The 21700-nt window shown below is 40.8% G+C and overlaps 1 protein-coding gene across 5 annotated transcripts in view; it reads right to left on the minus strand.

The window, feature by feature from the left end:
* Positions 1–21700, minus strand: part of TRIM24 (tripartite motif containing 24) — a 117306-nt gene that overhangs the window by 2665 nt on the left and 92941 nt on the right. For 3 of the 5 annotated variants that reach the window (XM_067536072.1, XM_067536071.1, XM_067536073.1), the window contains exons 13-18: positions 19622–19694; positions 13600–13768; positions 12670–12983; positions 8317–8449; positions 6704–6778; positions 3097–3246 (exon numbers count right to left, since the gene is read on the minus strand). In XM_067536072.1, the coding sequence (XP_067392173.1) occupies positions 3097–3246; positions 6704–6778; positions 8317–8449; positions 12670–12983; positions 13600–13768; positions 19622–19694 (914 nt within the window). Of the gene's footprint in view, positions 1–3096; positions 3247–6703; positions 6779–8316; positions 8781–12669; positions 12984–13599; positions 13769–19621; positions 19695–21700 lie in introns of those variants that run through there. The other 2 variants (XR_010917642.1, XM_067536075.1) reach the window with 2 other exon arrangements.

A 21700-nucleotide genomic window follows, 5' to 3' on the forward strand; every position in this document is an offset into this window, starting at 1 on the left:
CGTTGTTTCTTCTTTGAGTAGATGCAGACCTGTATTCCAAGTAGGTGACTAGCAAGCCCCATCTAGAGGCTGTGCTCAAAGTCCACCTGAGCAAGGACTGAAGGACTGCTTTGGACATTAGCGTTCACTTTGGAAGAAGCAATGATTGTATAATGGTCTGTAAAAGTATGCACAGACGACCACGTGGCCACCTTATAAATGTGCAATATGGAAATGTCATTGAGGAATGCTACTAAAGTCATCAGTGGTCTCGTCAAATGCACCTGTATCTGTTGAGGAGATGTAGCTGATGCTATCTCATATGCAGTCGTGATGCAAGTTATCAGTCTCGAGATAGTCTGCACAGAGACCACTTGAGCCTTCATGTGGTCTGCGTATGATATGAAAAGGCAAGGCAAAGCATGAAACTGATGCATCCTCTTCAGATAGAAGGGTTGACAGCACCTAACATCTAGTGTATGGAGGCACTGCTCTTCCAGAGCGCAATGCAGTTTGGGGAAAATACAGGCAAATACAACGCCTGGTTCAAGTGAAACAGAGACCACCTTGGACACAAACTTCAGATGTGGCCGAAGCGTAACCTTGTCCCTGGAGAAGTGAACGTAAGGAGGCTTAGCCATCAGGCCCTGTAACTCAAACACCCTCCCCTGCTACCTAGAACGCAGTTTTCTGAGACAGGAGGGACAGCAGGCAGGAAGCAAATGGTTCAAATAGAGGCCTCTTAGAGCCGCTAAAACAATGTTCAGGTCCTACAAGAGGACCAGCTTTCTGACCGGAGGATGCAGATAGAGAAGTCCTTTTGCAAATTTCATTACCATGGCATTGGAGAAAACTGATTTCCCTTGGATAGGTGGATGAAATGCAGATATTGCTGCCAACTGCACTCCCAGAGAGCTGAGTTTTAGGACTGATTCCTAAAGGTGCAAAAGGTACTCTGAGATGTCCTGAATGGAAGCCTCCCATTGGGTGGGTCCCACGAGCCAAGGACCACACGGAAAACCTCTTCCACATTGCCAAGTAGGCCATTCTAGTAGAAGGGTTCGTATTGCTAAAAAGGACCACTTGGACAGCCTCTGATCAATACCCTTCCCTCTTCATTCAGCCATGCAGAAACCAGGCCATAAGGTGCAGGGAGCTGGTTGCCAGATGCAGGGTGCGACCGCAGTCCTCTGTGAGGAAGTCAGAAAAGAGAGAAAGCAGCATGGGAGGCTGAACAGACAGAGCAAGGAGCTCTGAGAACCAGTGCTATCTTGGCCATACTACAGCAATGAGTATGAGTCTGGCTTGATCTGCCTTGAGTTTGGCAATGACCTGGGGAAGGACTGGGACAGAAAGGAAGATGTGCAACAGAGTTGACTTCTGGCTGCAGTGGAGAGTGTCAGAGAAGGAGCCTGGGCTCAGCCTCTCCAGAAAACATAATAGCCAACATTTCCTGTTTCCCCTAGTCAAAAAGAGGTTGATTGCAGTGTGGGACATCCACACTACAAACACCATCCGAAGAACCTCCGTCTTTAAGAACTATTCATGGCTTGAGGAGAGAACCCTGCTGAAATCCACGAGGTGGTTCTGGACCCCTGGTAAGTGGACAGCTATCGGGGTGTTGTCCTCTCTGATTCAAAACTGTTACAGGTTGCTTGTCTCCAGACAGAGTGCTCTGGAGTGAACTCCCCCTTGTTTGTTCACATAGTACATTGTGATGGTATCATCTAAGCGTATGTGAACCACTGAATGCCTGATTCAGTCCTGGAAGGCATGATGCGTTGTGGATGGCCTGAAACGCCACCATGTTGATATGGAGCAAGGACTCCTCTTCTAACTACAGATCCTGCACCCTCAATGAGTTCAGATGTGCTCCCCAACCCAGAAGGGATGCATCAGTAACCACCGACTTGGTTGGAGAAGGTAGAGCAAAGTGGAACCTTTGGCACACATTGTGCAGGGACTCCAGGACTGATGGAGGAAGGTGAACCAACCTGTCTAGAAAATGGAAAACATTCCTGAACCACATCTGAAGAGGACAAAGATGTAACCTGGCAAAATGGACCACCTGGGTACAAGCGGATATGTGGCCCAAGAGGCTCAGGCATGCGTGGACTATCATGGCTGGTTGTGATTGCAAATTGAGGCACAGCTGTCAAACTATCTGGAAGCAGTCAATTGGCAGGAACACTCAACTTCATGGAATCTAATAGGGCCCCAATGAACTCTATTTGCTGAATGGGGTCCAAAGATGACTTGATGGTGTTTAGAATGAGTCCCAAACAGTCGAGCAAGTGTAGGGTGGTGTTGATGTGGGCAAGAACCTTCTCTCTGGAGACACCCTTCAGCAACCAATCATCAAAGTAAGGGAAAATATAGATTCCCTTCCTCCTGAAGTATGCCACCATCATGCATTTGGTGAAGACTTGGGGGGACAGAAGAGAGGCTGAATGGGAGAACCATGTACTAATATTGGTGATCTCCTGTGACTCTCTAGAATGGCCACATGGAAGTAAGCATCTTGAAGGTCCAGAGCAGCAAATCAGTTGTTCCGAGATAAAGCAGGGAGGATAGAAACATACAATAAACTAGGCTAAGATATAAATTTGTGAGGTTGTGAAGCAACAACTACACACAACTTCAACTCCAGCTAACAGGCAGCAAGAAGGAACTTAGAGGAGTCGGGTAGAGCCACCTCATTTAGCCAGGAGAGGAGATACGAGCATGAGGCAGGAGCACCGCCCTTCTACAGGTACTGCTAGGCAAAAGTCTCCAGCTCTGGTGCACACACACCCCTACTTGGAATACATGTCTGCATCTACCTGAAGAAAAATTAAAATATACTTAATCCTGCTGTAGTAACAATTAAATCAAACTGTTTGCTACAGTCTTCTTTCCTTTCTTCCTTCTATGGAACTCTCTCTGCTATATACTAATCAAATGCAAAAGCAATTTCAGGTACGCTCTACATCTTCATTGAATAGGTCTCATAACCATGCAAGATTAATTCATAAAGTTGTTATGTCATTTGCATCATGAAATTCTACCTCCTGCCACAAATTCTGCTTTTCTGGAAATACCTAGGCTTGTAAAACTATACTGTTTTACTTTTCTGACCTCATTAAACTCTGCACAATTTTGGAAAATCAGTCTGAAATCAGCCACAAAATCTTCTGGTTTCATGTAGAGTGGATGGTTCACTTGCAATCTTTTTTTGATTGTTGACAAGTCCATAGGCTTCTTGATTATTTTGTAGTAATCAGGCACCTAAAAGGAAAAATTATCAATGCCGTCATGTATTTCTCTCATGCATTCTTTAAAGCTTTTTAATCACATCTCCAGGCAAAATACTGTTCAGTCTAACTCCTAAAGTACAATCCTAAGATGTAAAAATAATGCCTTACTTAAGACAGTGGTTCCCAACTTTTTTGAGTGAAAGCCCCACTAGTTAACACTAGGTAAAACATATGTTCCCCACCCTGACCCCTCACCAGCCACAAACACATATAAACCCTATAAACAGATATGAGGATGATACCACCACCACTAAATTCCATAAAAATAATAAATTATTCTTACCTGAGGAAGAAGCTAAGCCTTCCCTAGCACAGCCACCACCATAGGCCCTGTGTGGCCCCACCTCTTCCCATCCCTCATGGACAGAGGGTAATGGAAGCGGCAGGCGCTGGCGGGCTGGCCAGGGCTGTTCCAGGCCCCCACTGGCGCAGGGCTGCTCCGCTCCGACTGGGTGCCTGGCCAGTGGGGCTGGAGGGGGCTGCTCCTCCACTCTGGCTAGTGCGGAGTCGGGGCTGCTGCGCCCGGCTGGCATGAGGCTTGGGAGGCTAAATGACCTCAGTATTACTGAAGCCTCATGAATCTCCTGTAAGCTTTGGTGCCCCCAAAGGGAGTCACACACCCCAGGTTGGGAACCATTGACTTAAGAGACTGGCTCTTAGAGTAGTGAAAATCACCTCTGCTTACTTTTGTGACTAATACATTTTCACTTTAAAAAAAAGCAACACATGCACACACCTGTCAGCTCTGAAGAGACAAGCGAGTGAGGGGAGACTTACTTCTTGCACATGATCAGCTGAACTGTTTACTAAGTTCCAAACAAAAAACCAGTAAGTTACTGCTACGTAAATCCACTAATGGCAAAGGGCATTGCACAAGTACCACTGAGGGCAGTATTTGGCTAATAGAAATTTTACTGGTGATGGTTGAGAACAGTAAAGAACCTACTGTGACTGTAAAGTCTCAGGTTGAACTTGCAGGTTGCTGCTAGAAAAAACATCTATTTTACTGATAAACTAATTAGGAAATAGGGAGTCAGAAAGGAAATCCCATGATACCATTATGGGGCATTAACTTTCCATAGACAGAATGGCACTTTATTACTAAAATTAGGTTTGCAGTCTCTCTTTCAAATACAAGCATATATGGTACATGATTAATTATTTCCCCTCTCATTTCATCTCTGCTCCTGTACCCTCAGCATCTTACTGTTTAGCTTAGGGCTGGTTCACACTTACCGCGTGATTCGGCGGCAGTCGACGGGAGTTACGCAAACTATGCAGAGTAGTTTGCGTAACTGACGTCGACTACTCTGCTTCCCTTCTGCGTGCTGCGTTCCCATCGGCTCAGCGCTACGCTACTTGAAGGGGTGGACTTACTCAATTGACTTCCTGATCAACTGAGCAGGTCTCACTGACCGCTCAATCAAATCAATAAAGATCAACATGGCGGTGGCGATTTTGACACCATCAGTCTGAACATAGCCTTAGTGGAATGCAACTAGAGAGGTCTTAAGAAAAATAATTTCACACAGATAAAGTGATGCATTTGGATGCTATTTCTACACCAAGTGTTTTCCACAGTACATTAAAGGAAAACTGCAGACTAATTGAATATGCATTTAAGATATAAACAGCTATATCTTATTTTTACCTGTGAAGTCAGAATGTCTTAATATATGGAGTCAAATTGTACAGGTTATTTACAGATTTAAGATAGCTTTTCTGAAACTCCATGTCATGGTTTTGAACTCCAATATCTGACAACCCAGTCAGGCAAGAACTAAAGTATACTCACTATCCATTAAGAATACAAGGTGGGTGCAGCGATTTTCCTGCTATCCAATAGAATAGAATGATTATTTCTAGTTCTGATGGTTCACAAGATACTGGACCCAAAAACCTGTGACTGATCTAGGCAGAGTATTACAAGGACTCTGCCTCAGGAGAAAGATCAAAGATTTTTGAGGCAGAGGGTTTGTTTTTTTTTAAATATAGTAACTGATGGAAAGCAGCTGGGAGTGTTGGAATGTTAGAAACAGTCTGAAGTGAAATCTGTGGGCAAAATGCAGGTGAGGCTCTCAAAAGTAAAATTCAATTTATCTTATAACTAACACCATGTATGCAGGACACATTTTTGTTTAAAAGAGTGAGTTTTCAAAACTATTTTTCAAAGGGATTTAAACCTCAGTTTTCTACACTATAAAAACTCAGTAATGTGTGCAGCTACTGCATATTTTACATCTTTATGTATCTCTTCACCTCCTCAAGTATTGATTTTAAATGAATCAGAAATTTAATTCCAAACATGTCATTGTTTCGATATTTCCACAATATAAGAGGCAATTTTCTTTCACTTAGATCTGTCTTTTCACGGATACATCAGTGCTTATATACAACAGCAATAGGCACTATAAATGAACATGAGATAGATGGCTGTAGTTTTAGAAGAGAGGAAATACAGCACAATATGTGACTAGATGAAAAAGTGGTTCATGTAACTTCACTTAAAAAAAAGTTAACTTGCCTCACAGCAACATGAAGTGTTCAAATGATGGATTTCCTGTGTCAAACCGAAATAAACTATCAGGATAACAGGTTCCTGTGTGTGTTAATTAAACGTATCACACTTTAAAAAGAAGAAAGTATTTGAAGCACGAAAAGGCAAATTTTAAAAGATGTAATTTTATATGCTCCTGCCTGACTCCCATGCACACCAACGAGCAAACCCTGACTTGCATGTCAGCAGATATGGATAAAATTCTGTCTTTAAAAATCTAGTTTTTAATTTGTGAGTGACTTCTCTCTTTGTAATCAGATGCAACCATTAGAAAATATAGTTTATTTTACATTGCAGATTTTTATTTAAGAACCAGGAGGCATTCATTCCTCTTCCTCCCCCAACAATCTAGGCAGATCTGTGAAAAATTTTAAGATGGAGTCCAAGTTGTGGAATTAAAGGATGCACTTGTAGTACTGACATTACAGAAATAGGGACTCCCTTAGGGCTTGTCTATACTTACAGCAGTGCAGCTGCTCCACTGTAGCACTTAGTGAAGATGCTACCTATGCCAATGGGAGTACATTTCAATGGAATGAAGCAACACACAAGGAGTAAAGAAATCCCCTTTTTATGCATAAGACATTATTTTAAAATGTAGTGCACACTTTACTATAAAGTTTATTAATTTACTGCAATTGGTAATTAAGTCTCACCTTAATCTCTGCTTGGATTCAATGACCATGGAAATTCCATGCATCTACTATCAACCTTTTATCTCTACCCTAGGTTTAGCTATTTGGTATATTAAATATCTGGAGTAGATTACCCTTCCGATGATGGATATGTTACTGAGAACAGTCATGCCTACAGAAGTGCTGGTGCCAAGTACTCTGACTCTTTTATAAGGCAAAAATGACAATGTACATACCATAGGAGGAACTGGATCTTGAAAAGCAAGGCTCATTTCATGGCAGTAGAGGTACAGCAGTAGCCTTTCACACTTCTGTATATAGGTAAAGACAGAATGCCTCTGTATTAGAGAATGCTACAATTTTACCTTTGATAGTTTATTATGCTTAAAAATTCAGGCCGATATTTAATACTTCCCCAGCTCCAAAAAGAAAACTGAGCACATTTGAAAACTTCGGACTTTCAGTGAAAACAAATCTATCATAATTACCAAGAAGCCTAATTCTCTCCCCCTGCCCTGCCGAGCCATCCAAGAGAGTGCCCTGCCTGGTCCACAACTCTGGTAAGAGCTCCCCTCGCCCACCATCATTCTTGGGACAAATTATGTCCTCAGTAACACATTACTTTCAATGTATATACAGGTGATGAACCATAAGGAGATGAACAATTTAGCTCACACTTTCTCAGCTGTGTTAACGCTGTAGGGCTATGAAAAGTCAACAGCAAAACACGTTGTCACTGAAGCTAGCAGACACACGTAACACACTGCATCTACGTTAAGATACCATTTTTACAATCTTTTTCAGTGATGAGCCACCTGTTAAGCATGGGAGAGTAGAGTTTGTGATTTAGACTTCAGTTCAAAACCTTTTTGCTTTGCTTCAGGGTGATAATTTTGAAGGAGGCTTGCTCACAGCAATAGAGTATGCCTATGCTGCAAAGAAGACCCGCGACACTGAGTCTCAGAGCCCAGGTCAACTCACACAGGCTTCTGCTATGGGGCTAGAAGTAGCAGTATAGACATTCCCACTTGGGCTAAAGCCCAGACTCTGAAGCCTATATAAAATATGCGAGTGTGAGGCTGGGAAGATAGCAGGGTGAGCAGCACACCTCTTAAACCTAGATCTCCTTATGGTAGCAGCCTCCACTTTACACCTATAGACTAAAGCTAGGGTGCAAAGAGTGTCTTCGGCCCCAAAATTAATTAAAATTACTAAACTAATCTACTAATATTGGGTAAAAAACAAAAACCAAGAGGGCTTTCAGAATGTTAGGTCAAAGAGACTGAGCCCAGGTTTCTGTTCTGCACACTGCCACAGCTGGAAGAAACAAACAGAGATGGCGGACATATTCCATCCCCCTTTTAAAGCTTCACCTTTAATATTCAGGATTGCAAAGGGAGAGCATGACACTTGGGCCCTGCTCCAGAGGTTTCTACTTGTCCAAATGCAACACCAGTGCATTTCTCAATATTGGGGCTGTGCAGAGGCCCACTGAAAAAAAGACTATTTAACACTTCATAGTGCTCTAAGGATGAAAAACAGCCTTCACAATAGGCTTGTTCCAGGTGGGGGAAACAGAGACAGAGATACTTAACATCTTGCTTAAGGCAACAGAGGAGCACTCATTGATTCTTGGCTTCCAGTCTTGCTTCAGAACGTTAGACAATGCCTAATCTCTTCCAAGAGTTTATAAAACATGGCAGTACATTTAAAATATGCCCTGCCAAGTTCTCAGAGCTTACTTAGAAATCCTCCAGTGAACTCTTATTTCTACCACCAAATATATAAGAAACAGCATTCACAAAACGACCAGACAAGCAGACTGGTTGAATGAACGATGTATCCTCACCCGCCGATCTATTGGTGCCAATCCCATATAACCTTCTAGTTTTCTTTTTTCAGAACTCTGATTGGGATTATCGCAATCATATTCTACTTCTGGCTTGGACAAGTCCCGACAGAATGTGCAAATCCACTCTCCTCTAAACAAGAGGGAAAAAAGATGTATTACTCTGGGCATCTGATAAAGTTACATGGTTTTGAATAGAGGTTTCCAAATACCTTTGTACAAGTCCTTCATTTCTATTTTCTTTTTGCCCTGTGTCAATTTTTTTGCCACCACCAAAAGGAGAGATAAGGATGGTAAAAGGACATCTCTTTGGAAAAAAAGTTCACTCATTCCTGGAGTTAATTTTTTGGAATAGTTTTACAGCAAAAATAGCATCTATTTCCACTATTTTGAAACCATTAATATAGGTTTACAAATTCAACTAAAACTTTAATAGCAGGTCCAGTTGCTGGTTAGGAGGCAATCTGAAGAAAGGAGCATAAGAAGGAATGAGAAAAACAATTAAAATTCAGAGATGAAAAAGTAACAGCACAGGCAGAGTGTGCAAAACAAGTATAGAAACACCATGAAAATAGAGCAATGAAGAGGTTGGGACCAGTGGGGAGTATAGTCTCTCATTTCGAAGTTAGGCAATAGGATATGGACTAGGGTGCTATATAGGGCATCCTAGCCAAGCTTTTGAAGGGTTGGAGTTTTCCTATTCTTAACAAAATAACATTTCAGCTTTTTATCATCTGTTATTCTTGGGGGAAAACTGTAAAAGGCACGGGGAATAATGAGTCACAAACTACTTTTGCTAACTGCCCTTTCCCCCTTTCCTCCCTTACTGTTTGTAATGCCCTCAAATCCTTGAGCAAACCTACTGAATGTTTGTGGTTTAGTAAAATTCTTTACAAAGACACCTGAATCTTCATGAATAACCACAATAGGGCTGAATTGTATCAACTTGCTTACAGGAATGAGAGAGAGAAAATTCAGCTATGACTGATTATGAAAAGTAGGTACAGTATTAACATGCATATACTGTATCACATATTCTATCTAATATAAAAAGGACCTCTGGCAATGAGGTTAGTTTCAGAAGCAAGTTAAAGTTACTTTTGACAGTGAAACCTATTAAAGACTACTTCATAACTACAAGTACTCCCAAAACAGACACGCATCCTATTAGGCTAATTAAAAGATTTCTAGTTTCTTCTGGCCTAGCTTAAGCCTGGAAAGTAACGAGTGACTAACTCTTTTCAAGGCAAATGCCAATTTTTAATTTTTTTTTAATTTTGAAAATTAACTATTTATATTTTAGTAGCACCTAACTATTCGTATCAGAGGGAGGCTGTGCTAGGTGCAGTATAGAAGTATATCTGAGTCTCGGCCCATATCTAAGACAAGAAGAAAAACATGAAGGGTGGAGAAAGGAGATATTTAAATATATACAAATCATGGCAGAATGGATCTTGAGCACGAGAATAGCAGTCTTACGGATCAGTACAGGGAGGATGTTCCATTCACTGAAGAAGGCATAAATAAATTTACTGAAGTGGGGGGGGGAAAAAATCAAGGCTGGCATTGGCATAGTAAAAACAAGTATGATGCTCTGTGTATGCGTGTAAAAAGTGAATAGTGGCTAAGTAGATGGATAGAGTTTTAAGGGCTGTAACAGTAAGAGAAACTCTCAGATATTATTGCATAGTATATGTACAGGTAACATATGCAAAATTACAAACATGCTGAAATTATGTTCTTAAAACGTGTGCCAGGCAGGACAAGGTACCCCACCCTAGACAAAGGAATGGGTCTCCAAGGTAAATCAAGAGACATGACTAGAAATCTATTTGTATAAAAGGTAAACCAAGTCATCAAGCTAATAAGGGAAGTAACCACTCAGTATCCCCAGGGGGGGAGGAACCAGCATGAAGTCCTCACCAGCCTGCATGGCATCTCTTCCCAGCAGAAGAAAAGGAGCTTTACCTGAGAATATATTTAAAAAGGTTTACTGATCTATAAAGGAAGGGAGAGCGAACTCAAGTTATCCTTCACCTGAAGAGACAAAGGAACTAAGCACTTTGAGATCTGTGAAGGGTCCTGGCCACAGAGTCTGGTCAGCCACACCAGAAGAGAGAGTATGAGAAACACCTCTGAGCAGGACATTCTAATTTGTTAAATCAGGTTTTAATCCAAGCAGCATATTTTTACTTTTGTTTGCTTGTAACTCTTTTTACCTTTATTCCTCATACTTGGTAACATTTAATCCTATGTCCTTTTGTTAAGGAAACTTGCTTTACTTTTACTATAAGCCAATTCAGCACACTGTTTGAAGGGAAGGACGTGTTAACCCTAATTAAACTAACAGCCTGCAGTGTAGTCTCTTTGAAGGAACAACAAACTTAATTTCTGCAAGTTTCAGTGAGAGGGCTGGACGCTTTAGGGAAATGTCTCTGGGGAACTCGGGAGTTGGTTTACTCTGTTATCCACAAGGCAAGGTTTGGATTGGCAGAGTCCTGAAGAGTTTGTTGGCAAGGCAGGCAAGCTTGTGTGTCAGAGAGCTGTCATACAGCTTAGCAGTAGCAAAAAAACCTCTCACTTGGTGCAGCTAAGATGGGTAACACAGTAACTCTCAATTCTGAGAGTCCCAGCAGATTGTCACACATAGTTAGCCATGAAGAGAGTATGTTAAAGACCTTATATGAGAGCGGTTTTGGCAGAGTGAAGAGAATGGATGTGAGACTGAAAAGGATCCAGGATGGAGTACAAGGAGAGCAATTCACGGCAATGGCTGTAAACAGCATGTTCAGTGAGAAAGGAGAGAAGAGGAGGAAAATGGGGCTGCAGTTGGAGAGGCAGGTGAAGTCAAGGGTGGGGATTTTTGAAGGGAATGGGCCAGAAGACATTAAGGAGGAAAAGAGGTGTGAAAGGGGCAGTGAGGAAGGGTTGACAGGGCGGGATGGGGCTGCGGGGCAGGTTTAGAGATGGAGATCAACTGCGAAACCTCAGTATCTGTAACTGTGGAGTTATGAGCTGTGCTGCTTAGAGTTAAGAGTGCTGGCCACTACTATTACAAAGCACTTTATTGGTTTGAGCCCTACTTGTAAACCTTTATTTTTGCTCCCTGCACCATGGCCACCCTCTTCTCACAGCCTCCATTGAATAAGCTCAGCAAAAACCATAGCTAAAAGAAAAACTTTAAAAAGGTATTTCTGGAATGTTTAGAAAACCCAATAACTGTACAATGTGAAATGAAAAACAGTGATATTTTCTTTTACACTGAGGTGACAACATTTAACTAACAAAACCAACAGTTTGCTATCCATTAAATCCTTGCATGCTTATGCACAGAGGAAACAAAACAGTAGAAGGCTTTTATGGTCAGCAACATAACAGCACTATACTTAAAGGAAGACAGCCCCACAGTTTGAAGACTCAGAAGGTAAGATACTTAGTCTATGCACATCAGATACATGTAACAGTGCTGGAATATTATTGGCATTTCAAAGCCTAATGTGCTACTAGTAATTGTTCTGCTCAAAGCATGTAAGCAGAGCTGACTGGTGTTAAGAAACTAAGCTAAACCAGCATTTAACAAGAAAACATAACGTTTATATACAATCATTGAACACTGACCATGATAAACATATTTTAACAAACATAAATTGGTATCCTTTCTTAATACTAGCTTAAGTCTTTTATACAGTGCTCCTATACCGCAGTGTTACAAAATGTCATTTTTACTTTAGCAAAGCAGCTGACACCAGCAGCAAGCTTCAGAAATACTATGGGTAACAATTCCCAAATACCATTTATACTTAACAGAACAATGATTTTTAACTTTCTGATTGTTCAAACTGGGCTAAGCAAATTGATTAGTTGCCTTCCAACAAACCAATCAAAGGCCTATAAAGATTAGTCTTGCCTCTCTTTCAGTGCTGAATGAGGTAGTTTTTATAATATTACAAGCAGACACCAAACACTGGGCCCTATGGTTAATACGTAGCCTCTGTTTAATATTGCAGCAGCAGAGCTTCTTCTTTAAAAGAATTTTTAAAACAGTTTCTGTTGTCCTTAAAAGATTCTGTGACAGAATGGTGATTCTATAGCTCAATTTTGTGGCTACAGATAAGAATAGATGGCTCGGATATAAAAGTGATCTTGTCAAGAAACTGCAGCATTTTATAATAGTTTTTGCAGCAGTAATAGTTTAGGTAATACAATTCAAATTTAGTTAAATCCTGGTTTTCACTGACTCAAACTTTCTTAGAGCGGTCTTTTGGGGGCAGGAACATCCTGTACTTGGCCTCACAACCCAAAGGTGATTTCTCATGAACAAAATTTGGACAAAATTCATTTGGTCATTTTTACCTTGGAAAGTTCATCAGTGAAGGGACATGGCAAGAAAGGTGGAACACTTTAGGGCATTTCTCACAACACAGGAGCTCCCCTCCATTCTGACATACTGCACACCAGTCCTCATTGGGGTCATCCTCTTTTCTGCTCTCCCCAATGTGGGGGGCACCAATCCATGTTGTCTTCCCACTGGATGTGTTCTCCTGAAGTGGCCTTGGTCGGTCACCTGTGCTATCTGGAGCATCTGTTCTTGAGACTGTTTTATCAGACGTGGTATTATGATTGCTATCCAATAGCAGTGAGGTGAGTATACTTCTTGAAAAGTTGGTCTGTAGAAAACACAAAGACATCTAAGATACATTTAGATACCAGGCTCTCGGGTATAATTATCGACGCATAAGTAAATGAAAATAGAAATATTACTATTTCAAATGTACTGTTAGTCATGCTCCTAATAACCTCTACACAGGAGCTATCAGTTATGGCTTCAGCCAATTTAATACAGCAAACTAGTATAGCAGAACCTGAGAGGACTAGCTCTGATATTTAAGAAACTGCTTCCAATGGAAAAATATAATCTGCCAGTAGCCACTAGGTCTAGCACTTCTAAAGTTGAACATACTGCGTTAGTACTAGCAAAATCTCCAAACACCATGTGAAAGAGCTTATAGTATTTATAAACTTCCCCCAGGTCCCCACAGATGATGGCAGTCTGATCATGTCAGCTATTCAGTCATCCCAGTTTATTAAGAAATATAACTTGGTTTGGAATATGACTTCATCCCTTTAAAAAAACACCAAACAAACCACTAATATCACTAGCTCCTTCCCTTAAAATAACCCTCTAACAGAATATTTGTAATTTATTCTATTCCCAAAAAATGCAAAAAACACCCTCCCAGTACCCCAAACTCAGGAGAGATTCTTTATTATTGTTAATATTACATTCCGAGGCCGGGATTCTTCATCCGTTTCTTGCTTCACTATAACAATTGGGAAATCATAGTTCTCATGAGATGTCCCAGACTCCTGTTTAATCCTGATTGGCTCCAACATGACAACAGGGACTCTGTGTGTAGAATCAGCTCCTGGTGGCCTGCTGGAAGAGCCAGAGCTGTAGAGGATGAGAAGAGGCAGAAAGAACAGAAATGAAGAACAGTAAGTAGTTGGACATCATCTGAACCATTCAAGACAGCACAGTGCTTTCAGAAAAATCAAACCTCTTGTAATGATTAAGATCCATGACCCTGGAATTCTACAGTATTTTCCATTCTCTAAATTTTGAGGCTATAGCACTACTGACCATGGAACAAAGCCTGAGATTTAGAGTTCATACCTTTCTTCAGGTTTTTTAAATAGGATAATAAAAGAAAAAATGGATAGTCTAATCCCAAGACTGCAGAATTGCTCAGGGTTTTATTTTCTATAGGCCTGAGGTTTGGAATACAGTATCTTTGTTTTTTTAGGTCCCATAATGAACACTTATCTCATTAAACTTCAACCAATAAAAATTTTAACAAAAACTAAAAAAGCAGCAATATTTTGGAGAGTTTTTGGGAGAAGAATTACATTTTTGGGGAAAGTAAGCGTTATTCCAGCAATGTCCACTTAATCGTTAGGCACCACACAGGACTATATCCAGTCAAGGGAACCACATCTATTTAACATTTTCCTAGCACAGCAGCAGATGACTTTAGTGATGGACCTTGGCATCTCAGAATCAAAGTTCCACGTCACTCTTGTGTATAATCATAAAAAAAAAGAGAAAGGACATTTTAACCTTAACTTATGCAATTTCAAAGGAATTTCAAATTTGACTAATTTAATTCAAAGCATAGGAGACTGCATCTAAAAGGAGAAGTTACTTACGTTGTACGGTTCTTTGAGATGTTTTGTCCTATGGATGCTCCACAGGAGGATGTGCGTAAGCCCATGCACTCGTGACCGAAGATTTTTCAGTTAGCGGTGCCAACAGGTCTGCGCCACTAATGTATGCCTCCTTGTGACCCTAGTACTAGACCCTATAGGCAGAAGTGGACCCACACCACTCCAGTTCGTTCTCCACTTTTGAACATGGCAGGACTCCAAAGCAGAGGGGAAAAGAGAGTGGGTGGTGGAGCACCCACAGGGACAAAATACCTTCAAGAACACCAGTTACTGTACAAGTAAGTAACCTCTCTTTCTTTGAGTTATTGTCCCTATAGGCGCTCCATGTGAAGAGACTTCCAAGAAGTACTTCACCATGGAAGAGGTAGAACAGTTTCACCAAAGCCCATGTTAACTCTGGAGGCATATACTAAAGCATATTGTATTAATTTAGATGGAATATATGGACCAAAAGTGTTGACATAACCCAATCACTGTCCAATATTAAACAATTTTAAACAGGGTTGGGGGTTTGGTATACAGAGGCCTCAACTTGCTGTGCACCTTGGCAAACACACAATTAGATTTTTTTAAAAATTCCTTTACTAAAGATACAGAAATGAAGAAAACAGTTCAAAGTATTTGAAATGTAAAGTATTAAGTAAGGCTTTCATTTTAACAATATCCCTTAGTCTTTTTCCCTTTAGTTGGAGAGTTTTTAGAAAGAAACTCTCCTTGTATGAGAGATGAGATGGTAAAGATGGTAATAACCGTCCTTTTGGGGAAAAGAGAAGTTAGTTGACATGGGCTAGAACGGTCATTGCTTCTGCTGTTAAAGTCTGATTTTGTTCCCTAAAGGATAGGACAAAGCAAGCAGACAAAAGGAGAGAAAACAGCACAGGTAAAAAATGAAGCTTCTGTCTCTGAGGTTGACTCTTACTTGTATCCTCACTGAGGAAAAACACAAGCACAGGACAGTCTTTTCAGCCACTTTGAGACTGGCAAATTTGTACCAGCATTGGGTGTTTAGGACAGTTAACTGCCTCTTTCTGGTTGTAGGCTAGTTTTTGACACACCAGTTTTGGTTCACTGATTTCCAGTTCCACACTTTTCTTGTTTACCAAGTATGATCTTAACACAGTCCTTGAATTATATTAGTAGGCCTCTCATTTGCATTAATTCGGAATCTCACTTTTGCTCCTTTTCCCATCAACATTTGTTGTCATAGGTTATTGTGACATCTTATGAACTCGCACTCCCTTGTTTACAATTCAGCTCACAATTAGGGTAAGTTTACAGGCCCATACATCACAACAGGCATAATGCTTTGAGAATGTGGGAACAGAAGACCATGTGGCTGCTCTACAAATGTCCTTGATGGGTATCTTTCTAAGCAGTGCTCTAGAAATGGATGGAGTCTGAGTGGAATGAGCAGTGTCTATAAGAGGGGGTGTATCCCAGAGTGCTCCCAGCATGTCAAAATACTCCCCAAAACCCATTTATATATTCTAAATAGAAATAGAGTGACCCCTTAAACTCTTAGCAAAGGAAATGAAGAATCTAGGGAAAAACCTAAAGGGCTTAGTCTGGTGAAGGCAGAAGACCGGGGCTCTTCTTAAATATAGAGTATTGAGACTGGCTTATCTCCTGAAAGGGTGGGGCTTGGGATAAAAGACAGGCAATTGAATATCCTTACTGATTCGGAATTCTAATGACATTTAGGGAGGAAGCAAAAGTGGGATGCAATATAGCTTTGTCTGGATAAAACACTGTATATGGTGGGTGAGGCATGAGGACTCCCTTCTGGGCAAAGTGATTGCCGCAAGAAATGATGTCTTGAAGGACAGATGGAGGAGCAAGCAGGTTGCTCTGGGCTCAAAAATGGGCCCACTTAATGCGTTAAGCTCCAAATTGAGGTCCCAGAGTAGAGCAGGGTCCTGCAGTGGAGGAAACAGATTGAGGAAGTCCATAAGAAATTTCACAGTCACAGACTCCAAGGCCAGAAGGGACCATTGTGTTAATCTAGCCTGTCCTCTTCCTGAATGACATAAGCCATCAAACTTTTCCAAAATAATTCCTAGAGCAGATCTTTTAGAAAAAACATCCAATGTTGATTTAAATATCATCAGTGATGGAGAATCCAATGGTTAATTACCCTGTTAAAGATTTATGTCTTATTTCCAGTCTGAATTTGTTTAGCTTCAACTTCCAGACATTGCATTGTGATATGCCTTTCTCTACTGGATTGAAGAGTCCATGATTAAATATTTGTTCCCCATGTAGGTACTTACAGACTATAATCAAGTTACGCCATAACCTTTTTGTTAAGCTAAATAGACGGAACTCCCTGAGTCTATCACTATAAAGCATGTTTTCTAACCCTGTAATCATTCTTGTGGTTCTTCTCTAAACCCTATCCGATTTGTCAACACTCTTCTTCAGCACCAGAAGTGGACACAGTTTTCCAGCAGTGGGCACACCAGTGCTAAACAGTTAAAAAAAAAAAAAAAAACCACACCAAAAAGCCCTCTACTCCTACTTGAGATTCCCGTGTTTATACATCCCAGGATTGCATTAGCTCTTCTGGCCCCAGAATCACTTAGAGTTCATGCTCAGATGCTTAACCACCACAACCCCCAAATCTTTCAGAGTCACTCTGCTTCCCAGGATAGCATTTCCCCATCCTGCAACTACAAACTACATTCTTTGATCTTAGATGTAAACATTTACATTTAGTCTTATCAAAACACTTTATTTGCTTACACCTAGTTTACCAACATATCCAAATTCCTCTGAATCAGGGATCTGTCCTCTTCATTATTTACCACTCTCTTAAAGTTTGCAGGTGGCCCAAAAATTATCAGTCATGATTTTATGTTTTCTTCCACGTCATTGATAAAAAAGTTAAATAGCATAGGACCAAGAACTCATAGCTGTGGAACCTCAGTGCAAATGCATCTGGTCAGTGACAATTTCCCAGTAAGCCAGTTTTTAATCCGTTTAACGTGTGCCATGTTAATGTTTATATTGTTCTAGTTTTTTTTTTAATCAAAATGTCTCAGTTGTAGGATGTGCAAAGTATTGAAGAATCCTTCAGTGGGTGAGTGGAATGCTGTGATAGCAGCTAAGTGAACCTTGACAGATCTCTGGGACAATCCCAGAGTATTTAGATTCTGCAGGTAGTCAAGAATGAACATAAGGGAAGAGTTGGGAGGATACATGGGGCATTGAGCGCATCAAATCTGGCAATGTTTCCACTTCTATAGGTACCAATGATGGGTTTGCTTGCTCTGGAGAGACCAAGGTGATGGCAGATTGTGCTGGGTGAGATGGTTTCTTCAAAAGACTCCTTGCTTTTCGAGGAGTTCTTTCATTTGGGGGACTCTAACACCAGTACCAACAGCTCAGCACCATGGCCAGTGGGAGCTTCAGCGGTACCTGCATCAGGACACGATTACGGATACCTGAATCCCTAATCCCAGGTCCAAATGAAGACTTCTTTCTCCTCTTATTCTCTCTATCAGGAGAGTGGGGGTTCTTATGCTTGGCAGTCTTCTGAGAGAGCAAATCCAGCCCCTGGTTTCTGGAGTTCAGAATCAGAGCCGATGAGTCTCTGGGAGCACTCTGTGTGGCTGAATCTGGTGTACAAAGTGGAAAGTTGGACCCTGCAGGTCTAAAGAAGCACTCCATGAGGAGCAGTTTTAAACGCTCTTCTCTCAGTTTACAAGATCTGTTCTTGAATCTTGCCCTTGGACAGGATTGGAGCCTCTCCAAGGCAGTGGAGGCAACTAGCAATTCCATCACTGAGGGGAAGGACCTGTGGCAGGTCTAACAAGGCTTGAATCCTGGGTCCTTGCGCATAAGCCGCCAGGCAAGCCACTGGTCAAGAATGCCTGAGAAAAAAAGTAAGGGCCTGACTTTAAAGAAAAAAAGAGGGGTGATGTGTGGCACAGGAAGGAGAGTGGGGGGACACAATGGAAGCACAACCCCTACTAAGAAGAACTAAAAACTAAAATCAACTATTAAGAAAAAATAAGAGTAAAAAAAGCAACTGCATAAGCTAGATAGCAGACTCTACACAACTCCGTCGCAAGCCACAGGCAACTGAGAAGTAATTGGAGTGGTGCGAGCCCGCTCCTCCCTACATGCCCTCATACCAGAGAACACAGAGGCATATTGCACAGGCGTGGACCTGCAAACACTGCTAACAGAAAAACCTCCGGTCAAGAACACATGGGAGCATGTACATCAGATGGAGCTCACATAGGGACTATCACCTGAAAAACTAAAATTTGTTTATTTTGTATGATAAGATTTTGCAAACATCTAATGTATTTCAAAGTTTAGGTATAAATAAAACTTAACTTGGACATAGTAATATATGGAACCTTTATAACTTTTACTATATAAACACAATAGAACAAGAGCTAAGTCTGTTAAATGTATCTGAATTTCCACTGCCAGTAGCACGAACACATTTTCTGCTTTTTCTCAACATGAAAAATTAACACTATATTTATTGTATGTCCTGATTTACTGGAACACTAAAGGATCTCTCTCTTCAGACAGCACTGTCCATTTGTTCATTAATATTCCATCATTTCTTTATTTTTTGTAGTCTCTAAATATTTAGTGCTCACTTAATTGACCATATTATGGTAAAAACTTATTTATAATCCTCTCTGTAAAGCTGATTCCTCAAACTTGAAGATACTTATGGTTCAGCAAGGATTTTATGGTTCAGACTTTAAAAACAAAAACAAAAACAAAAAAACACAATTGTAGAACTGTCATTAACTTTACACCATTATTTAGAGTACATGGCTCTCAAAATATCTGATCAAGCTGTCAATCTCATAGCTACCATATGTTTAACACGTTACAAGTCTTTAATGTGACATTAATTAGACATGAAATTAGCACTATTAAGCCTTGAAGAGTATTACAATAAAGTCATCAGAAATAGTCTCTCAGAGGAAGTGACATAGAAATTTTCACCAGTAATCAGTGTTGAGGTTTGCTATCAACTGCGATTGCATGGATACAGTGTTTTTTGAGATTGAAGCTATGTTTTGGGGTTTTTTTCAGCTGGTCTGCTTACCTGCCTCTGCTTCCAACACTGGAGGCACTGGGTGAGCGAATAGGCGGGTGAACACTGGTCACAGTTACTGGTCCTAAAAAAACAGATGAAATTAGGGAGAAATAGCACAGGTTAGTGCATACAAGAAGTCTTGCATTTAATTTTTGATAGGAATACACAGAGATTTGGGTATAAGTATTCATTCTGATCTCTTGATATTGATTGCTCAGACCGCCTTAGAGATTCTATTTGTAAAACAGACCAGAATATGCTTCCTCCTCTCCTCTACTGTGACTTTGGCTATTATTTACTCATTTAATGGAAGGCTAGAAAAGAATGAGACATCTCAACCTGCACATTTCTAATTCAGAGTATTTGTTTTTACAACTTTATTTAAAAAGTGTTAGAGAAGGCAAAATAATGAAATTCAGAGACGTGTGCATTTACTGACAGATGGAAAAATAACTCACCAGCTAAATAAAAAAAATGATTTCACTGCTGTAGGTATGTATGTTCATTGGAAATACATGCTTCACAAGAAGCAAACACATAGCTGTAATAGAGGAATTTATCAAGTGCCAAAATAACTTTAGCTACTGGAACTAGGAAAGGAGGAACCTAAAAAATTCTGTCATTTTGTGATGTTTACAGCTTCTGCAGTACTCTACAATGTATTTGTGTTTTGTCAATCCACAAAGAGACTTTGGGGGGGAGGGGGGATATTTTACCTCTCCCCACAAAGATGAGGGAAGAAATTATCCTTGGAAGGGTAGAAAGAGTGAAGATCCTTCCTCTTTCTAAACAGTGACTAGGGAAAGGCTGGGGGGAAGACTGCCCTTCACTAAAGACAAGACCACTGACTAAGAAGACAAAGTCAGATTTCCAAATGCCAGAAATTAAAAAGCTGCAATCCATCAAGAGGGTCATTTGTTTGACCTTGTCTTAACTAAAGACTTCTCCATCACATCTCTCAGTAACAGAGTTCCCTCTCTAACAACCACCTGAGCTTCTTCAGCATCTTCCATCTGTCCTCTGCTCTTATACCTCTGATCTCCAATCCAATGTCCATGACTTCAGCATTCCCAGACCCCTCCACTGTAGGACTCAGCTGTCAGTGACTCAATTCAATTCTCTCCAATCACACTGGACTCCTTCACCTGTCCTCTCCCATGGTAAAATCCATCCCACTAACCCCAACTTCTACTTCCTCCACTCTTGAGCACCCCTGGAGAAAGTCCCACAGACAAAAAGAACCTCCTCCATTACAAATTGATTCTCTCCTCACCTTTCTCCTTAATCCCCCTCCATTCAGGTTTCCAACCTCCACACTCCACTGAAATTGCATTCACCCAGGACTTTTAACAGTCTCCTCATGGTCAAACTTTGGTGTTTCTACTCCATCCTCATCCTCCTCAACCTTTCAGCCACCTCAGACAGCTGATCATACTCCATCTTCTTGAAATCTAGCCTTCCCCTTAGTTTTCACAACTCTGTACTGTCTTTAGTTTTCCTATCTCTATGTTCATTCATTCAGCCTTTTTTCAGTGGATAAACCTCCTCTTTCCCTCCACTACTTTCAAGGCATGTTCCATAGGACTACATCAATGGTCCACTTCTCTTTTCTCTCTGTAAATATTTTCCCTATGTAACCTCATCTACCTGCATCTATTTTCTCTGCACAAATGACTAACAAACTTAATTGACCACTCCTGAGTTCTCTCTCTCCAGCCAATTCTTCATTAGTTCATTGTTCTGACTTTTCTGGTTCTCTTGCCAACAACAAAAGCAAAACATAGCCAAACCAAATTTTGTCTTCCCTTACAAGCCCTCCATGTTCCCCAATTCTCTCAGTCACAGTACACATCATAACCATTATACCTATTGCTCAGGCTCGTACACTGGTTTTCAACTTTGACTCCACTCTCTGTCTAGAGTTTTACATCACAGCTATCTTGTGGCTTTTTCCTCCATAACATCTCTAAGATCTGATCTTTCTGTCTCTGCTCACAATGCTAAAACTCTTAGTCAGGCTCTCGTCTTCCATTTGATCAATGGCAGCCTTCTCCCTCACCTAGAATTTGTCAGTGTTTGTAATAAGCT

This window comes from Emydura macquarii, unplaced genomic scaffold (assembly GCF_026122565.2).
Source record: "Emydura macquarii macquarii isolate MOO-44397 ecotype Brisbane River unplaced genomic scaffold, CSIRO-AGI_Emac_v2 contig_3530, whole genome shotgun sequence".
Taxonomy (NCBI): Eukaryota; Metazoa; Chordata; order Testudines; family Chelidae; genus Emydura; species Emydura macquarii.